This window comes from Hippopotamus amphibius, chromosome 2, assembly GCF_030028045.1.
Source record: "Hippopotamus amphibius kiboko isolate mHipAmp2 chromosome 2, mHipAmp2.hap2, whole genome shotgun sequence".
Taxonomy (NCBI): domain Eukaryota; kingdom Metazoa; phylum Chordata; class Mammalia; order Artiodactyla; family Hippopotamidae; genus Hippopotamus; species Hippopotamus amphibius.
The window spans coordinates 859,371-876,782 of NC_080187.1; the positions used below are offsets into that span (position 1 = coordinate 859,371).

At 59.6% G+C, this 17,412-nt stretch overlaps 1 protein-coding gene and 1 pseudogene across 1 annotated transcript; both read right to left on the reverse strand.

Moving 5' to 3' along the window:
- Positions 1-1,169: 1,169 nt before the first annotated feature.
- LOC130847329 (U6 spliceosomal RNA) lies at positions 1,170-1,270 on the reverse strand (annotated as a pseudogene).
- A 6,309-nt stretch (positions 1,271-7,579) lies between these two features.
- UAP1L1 (UDP-N-acetylglucosamine pyrophosphorylase 1 like 1) lies at positions 7,580-13,486 on the reverse strand. Its single transcript, XM_057724389.1, has 9 exons — positions 13,198-13,486; positions 12,398-12,602; positions 11,984-12,159; positions 11,487-11,659; positions 11,185-11,378; positions 10,591-10,731; positions 9,840-10,025; positions 9,214-9,280; positions 7,580-8,773 (listed from the first exon to the last, which is right to left on the reverse strand). The coding sequence occupies exons 1-9, from the start codon at positions 13,484-13,486 to the stop codon at positions 8,690-8,692; spliced, it is 1,515 nt and encodes a 504-aa protein (XP_057580372.1). The 3' UTR covers positions 7,580-8,689.
- Positions 13,487-17,412: the final 3,926 nt, after the last annotated feature.

Genomic DNA, 17,412 nt, shown 5'->3' on the forward strand with positions numbered 1-17,412 from the left:
GAGAGAGAGGGGAAGTTGGCAGCGTCTGCTTTGTACAGAAGTCCATTGCTGGTGGGGCTCCGTCTTAGGTCTGGGGAAGTTCAGGATGCCATGAAGCCCACCTGGATCCACATGTCATGCTTGTCCCGAGATCCTGCGCCCTAAATATCCATCGTAATACTGCGCAACGGCATGTTTTCCCTGCAGACGTTATGTCCCTTTAAGACCAGAAGGTTTAACAGATGGATGCAGTCTGCCTGTGAAGAGGTTTGAGGAGGAGTGCAGGGCAGGGAATCATCCTCCTTGTAATAGAGTAGAGCCTGCAGGAAACCTTGTGTCTTCCAAATCAGCCTTTAAGGCTTGTGGAAAGTAAGAAGGAGTTTCAGTGAAACCTTGGGGCGTATTGTTGTCCTTCCCAAGTACAGGCTGAGAAGGTCTCAGCTGGCCTCATCAGCTGGAGTGCAGCCTCACCGCGTGTCACTTCACTGTGCTTTACTGTACTTGGCAGATTCTGTGTTTTTTTCAAATCGAAGGTTTCTGGCCACCCTGTATCTAGCAAGTCTCTGGGAGCCATTTTTCCAATATAGTTTTCTCACTTCCTGTTTATGTGGCAGATTTTGACAATTCTGGCAACTTTTGAAACATTTTCGTTACCGTTATATTTGTTATGGTGATCTGTGGTCAGTGATCCTTGATGTCACTATTGCAAAATATTACAACTTGCCTAAGGCTCGGATGATGGTTAGCATTCTTTGCAATAAAGTATTTTTATTTATTTATTTTTTAAATTAATCTTTATTGGAGTATGGTTGCTTTACGATGTTGTGTTGGCCTCCACTGCACAACAAAATGAATCAGCCGTACGTATACAGATATCCCCTCTTTGGACTTCCCTCCCATTTAGGTCCCCACAGTGCATTAGGTAGAGTTCCCTGTGCTGCACAGTATGTTCCCACCAGTTGCCTATTTTATACGCACTGTCAGTTATGTATAGGTGTCAATCCCAGTCTCCCAGGTCCTCCCTCCCCACCCCTTCCCCTTCGTAGCCATACGTTTGTTCTCAGCATCTGTTTCTCTATTTCTGTTTTGCAACTAAGATCATCTATACCATCTTTCTAGATTCTGCATATATGCGTTATTATATGATATTTATTTTTGTCTTTCTGACTTACTTCACTCTGTATGACAAAAAAAGTACGGAAAGCTTCACGAATTTGCATGTCCTTGCGCAGGGGCCATGCGAATCTCTGCATCGTTGCAGTTTTGGTATAGGTGTTGCCGGAGGCAGCACAAGTATTTTTAAAGTAAGGTACGTATATTGTTTTTTAGACACAATGCTATTTATTGCACACAGTAAACTGCAGAAGAGCATAAACAGAACTTTTAGATGCACTGAGACCAAAAAATTCGTGTGACTTGCTTTATTGCGATACTTGATTTTTGCAGTGGCCTAGAACCAACCCCGATATCTCTGAGGTGTGCTTGTACCAAAGGATGCACAGCATAGATTAATTACAGTGAAAAAATTTGCTTTCAGTAGGAGTGGATGCTAGTAGAGTATAGGGGTTCGCAACAGGGTTTCGAGGGGCCGCAACGTTGCTCATTGCTTGCACGTTCTGGACAGACCTCCATCCTCAGACAGTGGGCTTTCTCACAGGTTGTATGTAACAGTATTACAGGGGTAGCTCAAGGGGTAGCAAGGCCCTGAGCCTTGGAATCCTCTTATGGGCTTTATGCCCTGAAGGACTTCTTTACTTACAGGGTATTGATTAGTTCCGGAGAGAGGTTTCAAGCGACCGATTTGAGTCTTGGTGGGAAGAGCACTGTGGATGTCGCCAACAACAGTTGGAGATTTTGCCCACGAGGGGGGTGGCAGCTGACTCAATAGGGACAAATGATCAGTGTCTCCAGAGTCAGCTCCAGGACCATCAGAGACAAAGCAAAGCAAAGATGATGACGGGTGACTTACTTCACGTGGTTGGCTGTTTTGAGTGTCACTGTGAAATCCTAGAATTGTCTCCCCTTTTGGGAGAAAGAAATTTCAGCATGTTTCCTGAGCCATCTTGGCCTAATAAACGAATAGGGGCGGAGGAACTAAGGAGGGAGTGGTGGGTATCTCTCAGGGAGCCTAAACAAAAGAGAACAGGTTCAGAGACAGGACCCTGTTGAGGTTCATCAGAGACCCCCACCATTTGGACCACTTTCGTGCTCCGAGGAGGGGCTGCTTTACCGCTGTTGAACTGAGAGTGTGGCTCTGGTGCCAAAAGAGAGATTCGTTCCCAGTCTGGAGAGCTGCTTCTCTGGGCTGATGCAGAGGGAGGGTTGGGAAGAGCCCCTGCGGTTCCTTGGAGCCCCATCGTTGGGGGTCAGGGGGGCACTGGAAAGGCTGCTTAGAAGGCTGAAGGCACCTGAAGCACTTACACTTGTGACAATCTTTTTCCCAATGTGCTGGCTTTTTGTGATAATAGCAGGAACTGGGAGGGTTTGGGTTTTGTTTGTTGCAGAAAAAAAACTGATCCCACGAGAAACGAAGCACAACACTCGGAGAGTTGGAGAACTCAGGTTTATTGAGCCGGCGGACCCAGACGAGTGAACACTCCAAAATTCTGGGGCCCCGTTTCAGGGGAGTCTTCTCCTTATATAGGTTAAAACATACAGCTATAATTGGCTGATTGGCTACAAATCACTATAGGTCACGGGCAGTTACAGAGCGCGGGAGTTGCCAGGGGTTACGCACATAGCAGGGGGTCCTAACAGGAACTTGTAGGAGCCGGACATTCCATTCCCGTCAGGACTAAGGTCACAATTTGCATTCTCACATTGGTTGCAGGTTGAAGTTAATGGTCACTTAACAAGTCTATGTGCAAAGGGTCTCCAACAAAGGCTTGGGGTGGGTGCCTGAGAGCGAGACAGTCTTCCCTTATCGGATCACTCTTAGTAATTCATTTTACTGTTTAACTGAGAGTGGCGAGCAGGCCTTTGCAAGATAGAGGAGAGGAAGTTTCAATTTCCTCATCAGTTTAGGGACCTTCATTTGCCAGAGTTGAAGGTTAAGGATTTGAGTGGACTTCCTTTCAGTTGAGTAGTCTTGGGTGCAGGTGAGTTGGTGACTAAATTAGCTAAACATAGACTGGACGTGGTTTCCCATTCGACTCCAGTCCTTTTAACTAGAAGGGAAGGAGCCCAGTTATGCCTGTTAATGAACACAGATGAAAGGCTACCTGAGTGGATTTGTTACCAAACCAAACTTGGGTCCACTCGTCCATGCAGTAAAGCTGATCTCCAGACACTGGGTGGTGGAGAAGGAAGGGGTGGCAGTTACTGCAGGCTCCAAGCAGGGAGTCCTAGGGCTCAGAAGACCCAAACTCCCTGAAGGCTTTCAGGGAAAGGCTTTTAAAGATGGAGTAAGGGAGGGGGCTTGTGGGTGTGTGATCAGCTCGTGGACACTCTTCTGATTGGCTGGTGGTGAGGTAATCAGGGGTCAACATCATGAACCTCCTGGTCCCAACGAGTCTGTGGCCTACGTGCGGGTGGGGGCGGGGCAGCCCAGTTATCTTCCACCTGGCAGGGGTTTTAGTATCTGCAAAATAGCTCAAGGGTGTGGCTCAGAATATTCTCTGTAGCCCTTGAGGAGGAACTAAAGGTCCTTGGCTTTAATGACTAAACTGTTCCTTTTTGGTATTGCTTGTTTTCCTTTCTTCTGCATTTTTTCACTTCTCTGATTAAATGTACACTTTGGAACTCGGGGAAGGCCTGGGAGACTAAAGTGTTTCTACAAACAAGAGGCAGATGGAGGACATGGGGGTGGGGGTTGGGGGGGGTTGTTCCGCGAAGACCCCATAGGGTCCTGCTGGGTGACAGACTCAATCTCTAAAGCAAGATGAGAATTTTCTTTAAGGACAAACTGAAGTCGACTGGTAGTTGTGAGCACGATTGTCAGGTCGCTGCCTGCCAGCCTTAATTTTGTTCCTATCAACAGGCTTAGGAAAAGCTTTTGAAACGTTCAGTAAAGACCCCCCAGCAAGTCCTCAGGCCCTTGTGAACAGTCAGGGTCTGTTTTTCCAAATCCCTTTCAGAGCCCCATTTGGCCAAGTTTTATTCAAGGTGGTGAGGTCTGACCTTCACCAACAAACCTGTGGGCTAACTGATACAAACCCGAGAAGCCAGGTGACGCGTCTGCATCACTGATGTTAAACTCTGCAGCAAACCTGTGGGTGTCCTCAGTTACTCTGAGGAAAACTTTGTGGCTCGCAAGTCAACTGTACTTAGTTCAGGGAACATAAAAACCTAGGGATTTAGCATCTGGACCCCCAGAAGGCTTAACTTTTAATATGTTCGGGGCGGGGGGGAGCAGGGAGAGGTTTGGAGAAAAAGGGGAGTTCAACAGGAGGGTTGGGGGGGGCCCAGAGGAGGTGAGGATGACAGAGGGGGAAGGGAAGGTGGTGCTGGGGGCACAAGGGGGGGAGGGGAAAGGCCTCAGAAGCCACTTTGTCTTCTTTCAACGGTTTGCTAGCCTCAGTTAGCTTAGAAGTGGTATTTTGTAGAGGCAATTTTGGGCTTCCCTGGTGACGCAGTGGTTAGGAATCCACCTGCCAATGCAGGGCACATGGGTTCAAGCCCTGCTCTGGGAAGATCCCACATGCCGCGGAGCAACGAAGCCCATGGGCCACAACGATTGAGCCCACGTGCATAGAGCCTGTGCTCCACACTGAGAAGCTCGCGCACTGCAGAGTAGCCCCTACTTGCTACAGTTAGAGAAACCCTGTGCGCAGGAACACAAAGACCCAACACAGCCAAAAAATAAAATAAAATTAATTTTAAAAAAACTTAGAGGCAATTTTATTTTATCCTTTAAATTAATTAATTTTTGGCCGTGTTGGGTCTTTTTTTTTTTTAGTTGTGGCACACGGGCTTCGTTGCTCTGCAGTATGTGGGATCTTCCTGGGACAGGGATCGAACCTGGGTCACCCGCATTGGCAGGCAGATTCTCAACCACGGCACCACCAGGGAAGCCCCTGTGTTGGGTCTTAATTGCTGCTCGTGGGCTTTCTCTAGTTGCGGCGAGCAGGGGCTACTCAGTGCAGTGGCTTCTCTTGCTGCAGAGCACTGGCTCTAGGCGTGGGCTCAGTAGTTTGGCTCGAGGGCGCTAGAGCACAGGCTCAGTAGCTGTGGTGCAGGGGCTCAGCTGCTCCATGGCATGTGGGATCTTCCCGGAACAGGGATCGAACCTGTGTCCACTGCATGGGCAGACGCATTCCTTACCACTGTGCCACCAGGGAAGTCCCAAGAGGCAGCTTTAGAGTCCTAGATATGTTTGGAAGCCTCAAGGGACCGATTAAAATAAGTAACCCGGAAACTCCCCGGCGGTCCAGTGGTTAGGGCTCCGTGCTTCCACTGCAGGGGGCACGGGTTCAATCGCTGGGGGTTCGGGAACTAAGATCCCACATGCTGCGTGGCCAAAAAAAAGAAAAAGCATCCCAATTAGCTTTCTGATTTGATTCTGAGACAAACAAGTTTGGGGAAGCCTGAAGTTCCCCAGAATGGCCACTAGTGTTCTGAATTATTTTTGGTTAAAGGACCATAGTTTTTATTTTTATTTTTTTTGGCACATGGGCTTAGTTGCTCTGTGGCATGTGGGATCCGCCCGGAGCTGGGATCGAACCCATGACCTCTGCGTTGGCAGGCGGATTCTTAACCACTGCACCACCTAGGAAGCCCCGGGACCATAGTTTTTAAACATGAAACCAGCTGGGGTCCCTGAAGGGGGAGCCACACTTAGACCATTGAGATGACTGGAATTGCATTTCTCAGAGGTTTTCTCAAGAGCAAAAGACAAAATCCTAAATAACGTGATTCCAAAGGAATTTTACCAAAATTCCAGCAAGTTCCCAATAGGGAGAACAAACAAATAAAAGGACAGAGCCTTCCCCCAAAGCAAAATACCAGAACAGATAGATCTGAAATAAAGCCAGAGCGCTCAACCAGAAGGAGGGCCTGAATCCCAGAGCAGACCGGCCAAGGGCACATGGCAGCGGGGCTGTCAGTGCCCAAGGTTCACATCCTTCAGACCCCACTTCTGGACACCAAGAGATGTCCACTTTAAAAGTAAAGCAGCCGCTTATCTTACCAGCAAAATGAGTCCACCCGGGAATAGCAGAGGAATTGGAATTCAGGACGTGCAAGCTATGGCAAACCACAGGCAAATGCAAAAAACAAAGGACAGGAATGTGACTTTGTGAAGGAAAAGGGGACGTTACACTTGCAAGAAAGTCCATTGGAGGAAAGAGAGTTCAGGGTGGGGACGGGTCTCCTTGGCTGGGATCCTCCTGCCCAGGGATGAGCAGCGAGCCAGGGGGAAGCAAGCCCCTGCTCTAGGGCTCCCGGGGGACCACTCGGCTCAGGAGGGCACCCCAGCATGTGCACTTACTGTGCAACACCTGCGACTGTCTGAACCTGCTCCAGAAAGATCGTCCTCCCCTCCTGCCCCTTCCCTTCTAGGGGTCATCCCTGGGGTCTCTGTGGGTCTCCGCCGACACACAGCTCCACGGGCAGGTCCAGCGATGCGCTCGTGCCCCCCTCCCTGCACAACCAGTTACCGGGGAAACGGCGGCATCTGGGGGATGCACGTGTAGGAAGGCAGGTCACAGGCTCTCAAAGCCGACGGCACAGGAGCCCCCCACCCCCACCCCCCGGAGCTGGTTCAAAGGGCAGGTTCTGGGCCCGCCCCCAGGGGGCCTGACCCACTGGGTTGTCTCAGGCTCCCCTGAGACCCTGGGAAACAGCTGGACGGAGCTCAGGGAGGTTCCTGGGCGGCTCTTGTTCCCACAGGGCCCGGCAGGCTCCAGCCCCTGGATGGACACAGACCCGGGAAACCTGGTCCTGCTCCTGCCACACGGGCTGGTCAGAAACGAGTCACTGGGCCGGGCTCGATCACAGCTCCTTGTTTTTATTGGAAATCCCCACATTCTGTGGAAAACTGAGTTTGGCCATCTTTCAAAACGTAATTGCTTCAGTAGCGGCTGTTTGGGTCAGAGACGGCGGGGGCGTGTGGCTCCCGAGGTGGCAGGAGGGGGTCCTGGCAGTGATGGGATCCACTGACCGTGCTGCCCCTGAGCGCAGAGCAGGCACAGGGAGCCTCACCCACGAGAAAGGACTCAGCACCACCAGGGTGTCCTGGTCACAGTGTCCTACCATCCCAGAAGACACAAACACGGCAGAAAACTCAGCGAAGCGGACCCTGGACCTCTCTGTGCTACGTGTGAAACTCCATGTGAAAATAAAAAAAGTTTCTTCAAAATTGAGCTGTTTCAATCGTTTACCCAACGAACTCTTCTTGTGTAGAAAAGAGGTTGCCCGGGTGTCCCGGTGTGGCAGGGAGGAGCCCCTGGGCGGGGTGGGACCCTCAACCTCGGCCTCCTCCTTGGTGACCCTCCTCTGGCCCAGGCCCGCTGCTCACCTGTGGAGCAGCGAGGAGGAGGAAACTAAGGCACGAGCTTCCGTTCTGAGGTCGGAAAAGCCCGGCAGAGGCTGGATGGATGCAAAGTCGTCCTCTGGGCCTTGGGCGTGGCCCTGACCCCCCGTCACACGCTGAGCCCCGTCCACGCTGAGCCGCTGGCAGGATCATGGCCTCTGAACCCACCACTGGACAGCACCCTTCCCGGGGGAAGCACGGCCGCGCGGGCTGCGGAGCGGGCAGGGGGCAGGCGGCCTCCGCGGAGCAGCAGGCCACACTATACGATGCTCTTCACATCAGCAGCAAGACGCAGGTGCCCCCGTGTTGCTCTCCAGACGGGAAAGCGGGCAGTGGGGCCCGGAGCAGCCAAGCCAGGGGCAAGAGACCAGAGCCAGCCGGTTTCTCTCTGACTCAGCCAGGCTGTGGGGGTGCAGCAAGGGGCCTGTGCCCCCCCCCCCCCCCAGAGAGCAGGGCTGCAGCGTGAGCACCGGGATCCCAGAAGCTGGATTGGCAGGCTGGGCGGGGACGGCGCTCCCCTCCTGGTTAAACTCCAGACGAAGCAACCAGCACGGGAGTCCACTGCTTCCTGGGGGCTGAGGCCTCGGACAGAACTCGAGAGAGCTCAGTGCCAGGCGTGCTGGCCAGGCTTCCCGGAGAGCCAGCTCCCGCCCTGCTGTCGGCCTCTGCCGGGCTGGGAAGGGGGCTGGGCTGTGAACCCCCCCTCCAGGTTCAGCTGCCAGGGAGGGAGGGGCAGCCTCTCCCTGCGGGGGAAGGACACCGTCCCCCTCCTCCCGTTTCCTCATCTCTGCGGAAACGTGTGGTGCAGCCGCTGCTCCTTCTCACCACGTGGGTCTGCCTGGAGCCGAGGAGCCGCTGTCCTGTCCTGTCCTGTCGAGTCTCAGCTCAGACAGGCTGGCGTGGCTCTCAGCCGATGAGGCCATACTTCCCCGGGCCCCACCCCAGCCTCCTCTGATCCCCACTGTCCAAGGCCCTGAGTCCCTCTGCCTGCAGCCTGGACCCCACAGCAGGAGCGAAGCCAGAGAGCCTGCGTGGGCCTGCAGCAGGCCTGGGGTCACTTAGGTCCAGGGGAGAGTGGTGGGAGAGTTCCCACCCTCGTGGAGTAAACCAGTGTGCTTCCCTCTGTGGTCCTTGTTCCGCAGCCAGAAACACAGAGCAGCCTGCTTTCCTCCCCGGAGCCCAAGCCGGGGCTGCGTCCTCAGCTTCGGGGACACCGGGGTTGGCAGGTCTAGGAGGCAGTCAGGCCTGCAGTGCCCTGGCTGTGTCCTCGTCCAGGATGAGCGGGGACCCAAACTCCCGGCCTCGCAGGTACACTTCCAGTCCCTGGAAACAAGCAAGTCGTGACAACCAGATGTCCACCTCCTGGACTCCAGGTGAGCTTCCAAGTCAGCCTGGAGTCCGTGAGGGGCAGGGCCAGAGAGGCTTCTAGGAACAAGGGTTGGCTGCCCCCTGAGACCTCAGGCCAGCGCACGTCCTCCCACAGCGCAGGCCAGAACTCTCCAGCAAAGGGGGAGCCAGCCCTCCTGCTGCAGCAAGGTTACCACCAGCCCAAACCCCAGGCTCTGAGGACCTGGCTGGTCTTCGCCACCCGCCCACTTCATCACACCCACATCCCGAGAAGTCCTCTGCAACCGAGGGACCCTTTACCCCGCTGGTCGACGGAGGCAGAGCTGTGACTACCCACCCAAGCTCCCACCGTGTCCCCATCCTCCGAGCACGGGAGCCGACCCCAGGAGAGCCCAGACGGGCCCAGCAGTTCTTACCTCTCCGGAGTAGGACACCAAGGGCGAGATCTCACAGACGGCTGGAGGCTCTCCACTGCCGGGCAAGCTGGGGAGTGCACGTGTCAGCATCTGCTCAGGGGTGTGTACCCGGGACCCCCCCCCCCAATACCACCCACCACGGTGGTGGCCCAGTCCCCGCCTGGCCCACCAGGCAGTTCACCACACCCGCAGCCCTCCTCTAGGCAACCCCTCTTCCTCTGGACCCCCGAGCTCCGGGCACTGCCCCAGCCCAAGGGGCAGGCCCTGACTTGGGCTGGAAAACCCTACTCACCCCCCGCAGGCATCTCACACAGAGCCAGATTGAGGGGGTGGCTGTGGACAGTCGGGGTGGTAGAAATCTAAGGTCCTATCCTTTCCCGCCCTGAAGAGGGACCTCCTGCTGCTTGCAGATGTGGCACCTGGGTCTTGGCTTCAGAGCTTCTGCGTGAGCAGGGAGGGTGCGGCCCCCACACCCCCCGGGGCTCTGAGCAGACCTCAAGGGCTGGACACAAGCCGCAACCCCAGCTCAGACAGCAGCGCGGCCAGCAGGGCCCCGGGGCTGGGGCTTGGGCCGTGACACCCTGACACCCTTGTCCTTTGGGCTGCACCCTGCCGCACACGCTCACCTGGGCTGCTCGGGGAGCTGGGCCCCGTGCGCGTCCAGGAAGCGGGCTCCTGCCTGCCGAGCCCACCGGTAATGCTGAGCGAGCAGGGCCCGCCGGGCGGTGGACGGGTTGTCCCTGTCGGCCGAGTCCGCGTTCTTTAGAGGGGAGAACTCCTCCTCCCGCAGCACTTGGAAGGCCACGAAGTTCCTGCAGGAGTGGGGGGAATAGCTGGGGACCCAACGTCCCGGTCCCTGGCAGCTGAAGGCCAGGCCGAGGTGACAAGGACTACGCGGGGTGCCTGTTCTGCGGGCAGCAGGCTGGGGAGGCCCCCAGGCAGCACGTGAGTCTTTATTCCTGAGACCCCGGAGCTGCCCATGGTCCTTCCTTCCTTCCCCTTCCCACCAACCCCACCCCAGAACCTGGGACCCCGGGGTGAGGGCCACATGCCCTGGGACCCCCTGCAACCTCATCTGGACACAGCTTCCTAGCCCCAGGCCAGGGGCAGACGGAGGGCTCAGGAGACACCTGTGTCCCCTAAGTCCACAACCCCAAGGGCTCCAACTGCCCCGGACGCTCCCTAGGCCCCCACCCCAGGGGCTGCTTCCTCTGGCCTTCTCACCCCGAGACGCGCCGGCAGCCGCCCAGCTCCCCGCTGCGAAGGGGCACTCCCACTGCGAAGCCGCCAGCCTCCAGTTCCCGACCTGGCTGGGTCTCAGAACCACCACCAAGACCGGGAAAGGAGGAAGGAAAAACAACTGTCTGCTCCACTAACTTGGCAAATGGGAGCACGTCAAACACGAACTTCTCCATCTTTATCCCGTTAGGCTCCAGAGGCTTCACTGGATTCCCCTCCTCATCCACGTAGGGGACCTTCTTCACAGCCACGTGTGGCTTCAGCAACGGCTCCAACTCCCTGGGGAACAGGAGGCCAAGCGGAGGAAAGACGCATTGCACACAGGACGGCTTGGAGCCTCATCCCGCCTCCTGCACGCCCGGCCGGCCAGGGCAGGCGGGCAGCTGGACACAGCAGGCACAGAGCGGCGGGGGCCGAGCCCCGTCTCTGGACGGCAAGGCATCCTCATGCACCCCCGGCCCGAGAGCTGGGCGCCACGGGCCACATCCCTGCCAAGCGCGTGGCGACGGCAAACCATGGGGTGGAGGCGGTGCCCTGCAAACAACAGCCCCTCTCCAGGAGCGAGGCCAGGCCCACTCGGCTTGTAGAGCCTTGTACCAGCTGCCGGGGCTCTCTGGTACCTCCAGCTTGTTCAAAAGCAAGACCCTTTCTGCACCCCAACCCACAGCCCCACCCAGCTCAGGTCAGCCGCCCCCCGGCCGCGCTGGCCGGGCAGCCGCCTGCCCTGCGCACCTGGTGACCGTCTGGAGGAAGTCTCGGGTGAAGAAGTGGTTGCAGATGTTGCCCGCGTTGTAGAGCAGGCCCCCGCCGGGCGCACGCAGCCGCGCCGTGTCGGCGCTGAGCTCGCTGTACTCCACCACCTGGGGGACGCCGTCCACCTGGCACACCACGCCCACCGGCTCCTCGGGGTACGCCTTTTCCACCACCTGCAGCCAAGACCAGAGGAGCAGGGATGACCGACTGGGGCGGGGCCAGGCGTGGAGGGCGGGGCGAGGCGTGGAGGGCGGGGCGAGGCGAGGGGCGGGCAGGCTCACCTTGGCTCCACAGTCGGCGCCCCGCAGCACGCAGAAGCCGATGAAGGCTGGGTCGGCCAGCCGCACCAGGATGTTGTCCACACAGTACACGTGCACAAACTCCACTCCTCGCCGCTCCATGTCCTCTAAGATCTGGTTGTCCGCCAGCGCGCAGTACAGGCCCCCGTTGCCATCTGCAGAGGAACAAAGGGGAGGGCTTTGCAAGGGCTCCAGCCGGCCTCAGCCAGCTAGTTGAGGCCAAGCTAGAGGCAGGGGAGGTGTCTCGGGGCTGGACCTTGTGCCTGAGGCCGCCCACTCCCTGTCGCCATCCAAGTAGCCCTGTGGCTGTTCCACGTGACAGATGGGAATCAAGGCCCAGAGAGGGGAGGCCACTCCCTCAGGACCACACAGCCTCTGGGCAGCAAATTTTGGCCTCTGTCCCAGGACTCCTGACCCCTAGTTACCTCCACATTCTAGGCCAGATGGACCCTCCCTGCCTTAGGGATGGGGGGGCGTACCTGGCGCCATGGCAACCTTGTCTTTCTGCTCCAGGATGGCCCTGCCATCGAAGGTGACAGCAGGCAGCATGCGCTGTTCAAACATGACCACGTTGTTGGGGTCTAAGTGGAAGAACTCATGCTCCTTGAAGAACTTGGCCGTGGGCCCCAGCGTGAACTCACTGGTCATGATGTACCTGCAAGGGAGGCAAGGCTGAGCCAGCCTTTCCGAGGCCCGTCTGGTAGACGAGGCTGGCAGCAGGGTCCAGCCTTAGGGCAGTGGTCAGGCCTCTGTCTAGGTTGGTGCTGGGCTCTTTCCGGGGCTGTGCTGGGGTTGGGGTTCAAGTCTTGGTGTGGAGCAGGACTGGGGCTACACGGGGCGGGGGGTTGGGGGGGGAGGTCACTCCAGGGCCAAGGCAAGGCAGGAGGGCACACCAGGGCACGGTGCAGCGGGTCCCATGGCGCTCGCCAGCCAGCTGCTCCACCCGCCGAATCCGTTCTGCCTGCAGCTGGTACAGGGTCTTCTGGCTGGGCAGGCCCACCTGATACATGCCCTTGGGGTAGGTCACTCCCAGGCGGGTGCCCTGCCCCCCAGCCAGCAGCAGCACAGCCACCTTGTTCAGGGCGATCTGCTGGAAACCTGGGGGCAGGCGGCGCCATGAGGGGATGCCTAGAACCCTCCACACAACCACCCCTTCACTTTAGAGCAAACCACACCCGAGCCCGGCGCTCTGAGACGTCCGACCTCTCCAGATAGCATTCTGGTCTGGGCCCGACCCCGCCGAGGTTCTGAGGACGTCCTCCTGGGTTCATTCCCAACCTGGGTCCTCCCAAGGAAACACCAGGTGGGCCTGGCCGGAGCTGTGCATCGGGGGCCCTGGGCAGGCTCCCCTCCAGGAGTGACCGCCTCACCTCCAGGCCAAGAGGCAGGGAGCGCAGCTGCGCCGGCGCTGCTGTGAAAAGGGGCGCGTGCGAGCGTCCAAGGGGTCCCCTCCCGCCGATAAGTGGGCTGGGCAGCTGGCCACCCGGGCAGGCCCAGCAGCAAGCACTCTCCCCGGGGAACGCAGGCTGCGGGCTCCGCACCCCAGCCCGGAGCTGCACGCGAAAGGGCCGAAGGCTTCACGCAGAAAGCGGACCGCACGCCAAGCTCCCCGCCCCGCTCCCGCCGCGCTCCGTGGCCGAGGCCCCCTTCCGGCGTCCGGGGGCGCGCGCCGCCGGGACCCCGCCGCGCCTACCTGCCTCCTCCCAGAGCCGCCGCGTCTGCGGGTCGCCCCCGCTCGCGCTGCCCACGCGCTCGGGGGCCAGGGGCCGCAGGCGCGCGGCCAGGCCGGGCGGCGGGCCCGGGGGACGCGCCCGGGCGGCGGCCGCGCGCCGGCAGTGCTCGCGCAGCGCCTCCGGCTCCAGGGCCTGCAGCTGGGCCAAGAGCGCGGCGCGCGGGCCGGGCGCCAGCCGGGCGCAGAAGTGCAGGAGGTGCTCCTGGCCGGCGCGCCGCAGCCGGGCGCGCACGTCCCGCTCCGAGGCCATGTCGCCGCCGCCGCCGCCGCCGCCGGCCGCGCGGGCGCTCGTGACCCGCGCTCTCCGGCCGGCGTCACGGGACCCGCGGGCGGTGCCGGCCGCAGCGGGGCGGGCCCGGGGCGCGCCGCCTTGACCCCGCCCCGGCCCCCGCCCGCCGCGCCTCTCCTCGGCCCCGCAGGCCGCTCGGGCGCTGCCGGGCCCACTTCAGGGCCGACTCGCCCCCTCCCCGCCCGCCCGCAGCCCCGGGGGGCGCGCCGCCCGAGGCGGAGGCCGGGGTCTGGACCCGCTCTGGCCCCGTCCGCATTTACCGAGACGCCTGGCGCCGGGGACGACGGCTCAGGGGCTCAGCGAAGAAGCCCGCAGATTCAGGGCCGGGCGCGGCCGGGGCCGGCTGTCTGGACGTCACCCAGGCGCCCCAGAAGGCCACCCCGCCTCCTTGGGGGCTGCGCCCCTCACGTCCCTCCTCGTTCCCATTGCCACGTGACCGGGAGCGCACAGGGCACAGAAGCTGCCCCTCCACCCGTCTTGTTACTCAACTCTCAGGTTTTGAACACCTTGCTGTTTACAGACTTCCCTGTGAAAACTAGGAAAGAGTACCTTGAGCCCCTTGAGGACAAAACTTTCTTTAAGAAGCTAGTTTCATTAAGTCTAAAAGTAATACACGCCCACGGTTAAAACAAGTTCAAATGGTGCTTTAGGACCCAAAATGAAAAATAAGATCTCCCCCCCGCCTGTCGGAGCCAGCCTCTGTTAAGGAAGTTGTGTCTCCCGCAGGCAGGTTCTGCCCCTAGAGCCCCATCCCTTCCTCAGTTAGGAGGCGGAGCCTCACGGCCTCCTGGGGGCTGCTGTACTTCCACCTGGACCTCAAAGAACTAGGCCTGCCTCAGGGCCTTTGCACCTGAATGGCGCTTCCTCAGAAAGTCACATGACTTCCTGCCCCACTTTGCCAGACTCTCCCCACAAGTCCCGCCTGGGGAGACCCTCCCAACCTTTTCTGTTCTTTCCTGCCTTTTGCATCCTCCCCTGCCTGACTTCCCCGTGAGGAGTAAACCCCGCCGGAGCTGGGTGCCACCTGGTTCCCTGCTCTGCCCGTCACTTTAGATCCACGCCCAGCACCCAGTGGACACAGCCAGTGTTTGCTAATGGAACGGACGTGTTGGACCCCAAGCCTAGCAGGGTGACTGGGCCACACAGCGGGGGAGCGCGTGCGGAATGAGTGGATGGTCTGCTCCAGAGGTGTGGCCGTGAAGGCTGGTCCGGGGCAGGTGTTGGAGGTGGAGCACGTGGGTTGGGAGGTAGGGGACCAGGGAGCAGAGTGGGCTCCACACCCCAAGCCACGGTCCATGCAAACTCTTACTCCCCCTGCATGTGTGCCCTTGAAGGCAGGTGTGCAGACATCAATTTGGAGCCCATCTTGGTCAGGGGAACCCCTAAATCCTTCACCTGGGGGTGAAGCTGAGATGAGCAGTCTGGGCGACCGGGACTGTGTAGCCAGAGGCTCCTGCAGGCCCAAGAGCCTGAGAGCTGACCCACCTGGGCAGACAGGGGTGCAGACAGGCGGGAGTACCAAGGAGGCAGAGGTAGGTGACAAGTCCCTGGCCCACCTGCCAAAAGCAGGCTTGTGGCCGAGAAGCCACCTTCCCTTTGTCCTAGGGCCTAGTCCAAAGCATTCAGGGGAGCAGGACCCCGAGGCCAGCATGGGTTCCTGGTTGTCATTGCAGGAGTGGAGGCCAGAGAGCCCTGGGACACGCCCAGGACTAGGAGGCAGTTACCCATCCTTCACTTCATGCTCAGTGCTAGGCGGGGGACAGAGGGGCCCAGTGCCCCTGCCCACTCCAAGGAGGTCCAGGCTGCCACAGTGAAAATTACGACTGAGGTGGGTACCTCAAAAAGTTTAAGGGCCGCAGAGGATCCGCCTGGCCTGGGGCTCTGGGAAGCACCCCCGCCCTCCCCCCCACCTGGGTGACAGCAAAGCTGAAAGCTGCAGGTGGAAAAGTGTTGGGCCGGGCCGGAAAGTGGTGTGGAAGGAGGAAGTGATCAGAGTTCAGGATCAGAAGGACACGGGGGCTACGCCTTAGTCCTGCGCCCAGAGCTGGCACTGACCCCAGTTTCTTCCATGCCTCCCTCCAGTGCCCAGCCAGGGCCCATGGGAAAGCCCACGGACCAAGGACCAGCAGGGGCCACCTTCCTCACAGCTCTAGATGCCCTGAAAGGCCTCTGCTTCCTCAGCACAGTGGGTTCAGGCTCACCAGGGCCCTGGCCTGACCTGGGTCCTGCTGGTCATGTGGTCCTGAGAGGCAGCAGCGTTGTGTGCTGCCAGCCGCCGGCCTCGGCACCCACACTGCCTCCCACAGAGCTGTCCCCAGGCCTCCCCATCCCACAGGCCTCCCCCTGGTTTGGTGTTCCACCCAAAGGTGCTCTTTCTGCTGTGACCCCCAGGGTGGTTTCCACGGAGCACCACTGTGGACCAGGCCCTGCTCCCAAAAGCAGGGCTCAGCCAGGAGCTGACAGGAAGGGTGTTCCTGGTAGGGGAGCCACCAAGTGCAAAGGCCCAGAGGTGAGGGAAGGCAGATAGATACCCTAAGGATAGGGGCCTGGGGTGAGGGGGTGGGGGTGCTGGAAGCAGAGAAGGAGTGGGGAGATGAACTGCAGGATGGATGGCTTGAATGCCACCCCGGGACTCTGGCTCTTCCTGCCACTAAAGGAAGGGGAAGGCAGGGACTGACCAGTCTCCATGGGGTGACTCCAGGCTCACAGCTTTCTAGGTACCCCCCAGATTTCTTACCACAAAAGAGTCCTCGCTTTGCGGCATAGCCCCAGGGGAGAAGTGGACCCAGGACACTCCCTGGCCAGGGCAGCTGCCCTTACAGCCTGAGACACAGACCAGCGCCTGGGGCCCAAGGACACAGAGGCCCAGGTAGGCAGGCCAGCCAGAGGGTGGAGCTGAGCCCTTCGCCAGCAGCCTATCTGGAGTCGGTGTCTGGTGACTCTTTGCTCTTTTACCCCCAAAAGCGAACAGTCTGCTTCTAAAGCAACAGATAACACATTGCTCATTGCCAAGGTGCCAGCTGCATGGAGCAGACCATTGGGGGGGGGTGGGGAGCTGGGCAGGGCCTAAGGACAGGCGATGGTGAAAGCAGAGGTCCCGGGCAGACAGCATCCTGGGTACTTCCCTGGTTTGGGGAGGGTCCCACCAGTTGGTCCTGAGATGGGCTCCCAGAGCTGGACCGCAGGCTAAGCCCTGGCCCTCTCCCAGACTGACCAGACAGAGTGACCAGATCCCGGCTGGAAATAAAGCAGGGGCAGTGGGGCGGGGGGAGGGGGGGGTACACAGAGCTGCCCAGCTGGCCTAAGGAGGCCATGAGAGCCCAGGGAACAGCTGGAGGAGGTGTCCAGACAGAGGAAGGGGCCAGAGCAGAGGCCCGTGCAGCAGATGGGAATCTGGGGACACAGGAAAGGTGGCTTTGTCCTGCAGGCGGCAGGGAAGGCCAGGCTATCCCCAGGGGCCGGAGGAGGAGCCAGCAGCAGCGCGGACAGAGAGGCCTCTGTGAGGGGAAGCGCCCAGCTGGCTGGAGCCCACAAGCCTCTCGGGGCCTGCCCGGTGCCCCAGGGTTGTGCCGGGGGACCCTCAGCGACGAGCGCCCAGGGGAGCTAAAGGGGGCAGGCGGGTCCCTGGAGGGCTGCGCTCCCCATCCTTACCCCGGGAGGCCACCTGGGGACAGGTTTTCTGCAGGGGGCCTGGCTCCGCCCTTCGGAGTGGTGGGCTGGGCGGCCAGACCCGGGAAGGGCGGCACCGCGGCGCGAGGGCTGGTGTGGTGGGGGGCGGGGTATCAGGGGGCCGCTCAGGGGTCCCTCCCGCACCCGCGAGGTCGCGCGGTCGCGAGGAAGGCGGAGTCGGCGGCCCCGCCCCCTGCCGGCCAGAAGCCTCCCCGCGC

Coding starts and splice junctions, on each gene's coding strand:
- UAP1L1 (XM_057724389.1), bottom strand. CDS start 13,486: ATGGCCTCGGAGCGGGACGTGCGCGCCCGGCTGCGGCGCGCCGGCCAG. Junction 10,732..11,184: donor TTCCTCCAGACGGTCACCAG/GTGCGCAGGGCA, acceptor CCTGTTCCCCAG/GGAGTTGGAGCCGTTGCTGA. Junction 10,026..10,590: donor GACGTGCTCCCATTTGCCAA/GTTAGTGGAGCA, acceptor CCACTCCTGCAG/GAACTTCGTGGCCTTCCAAG.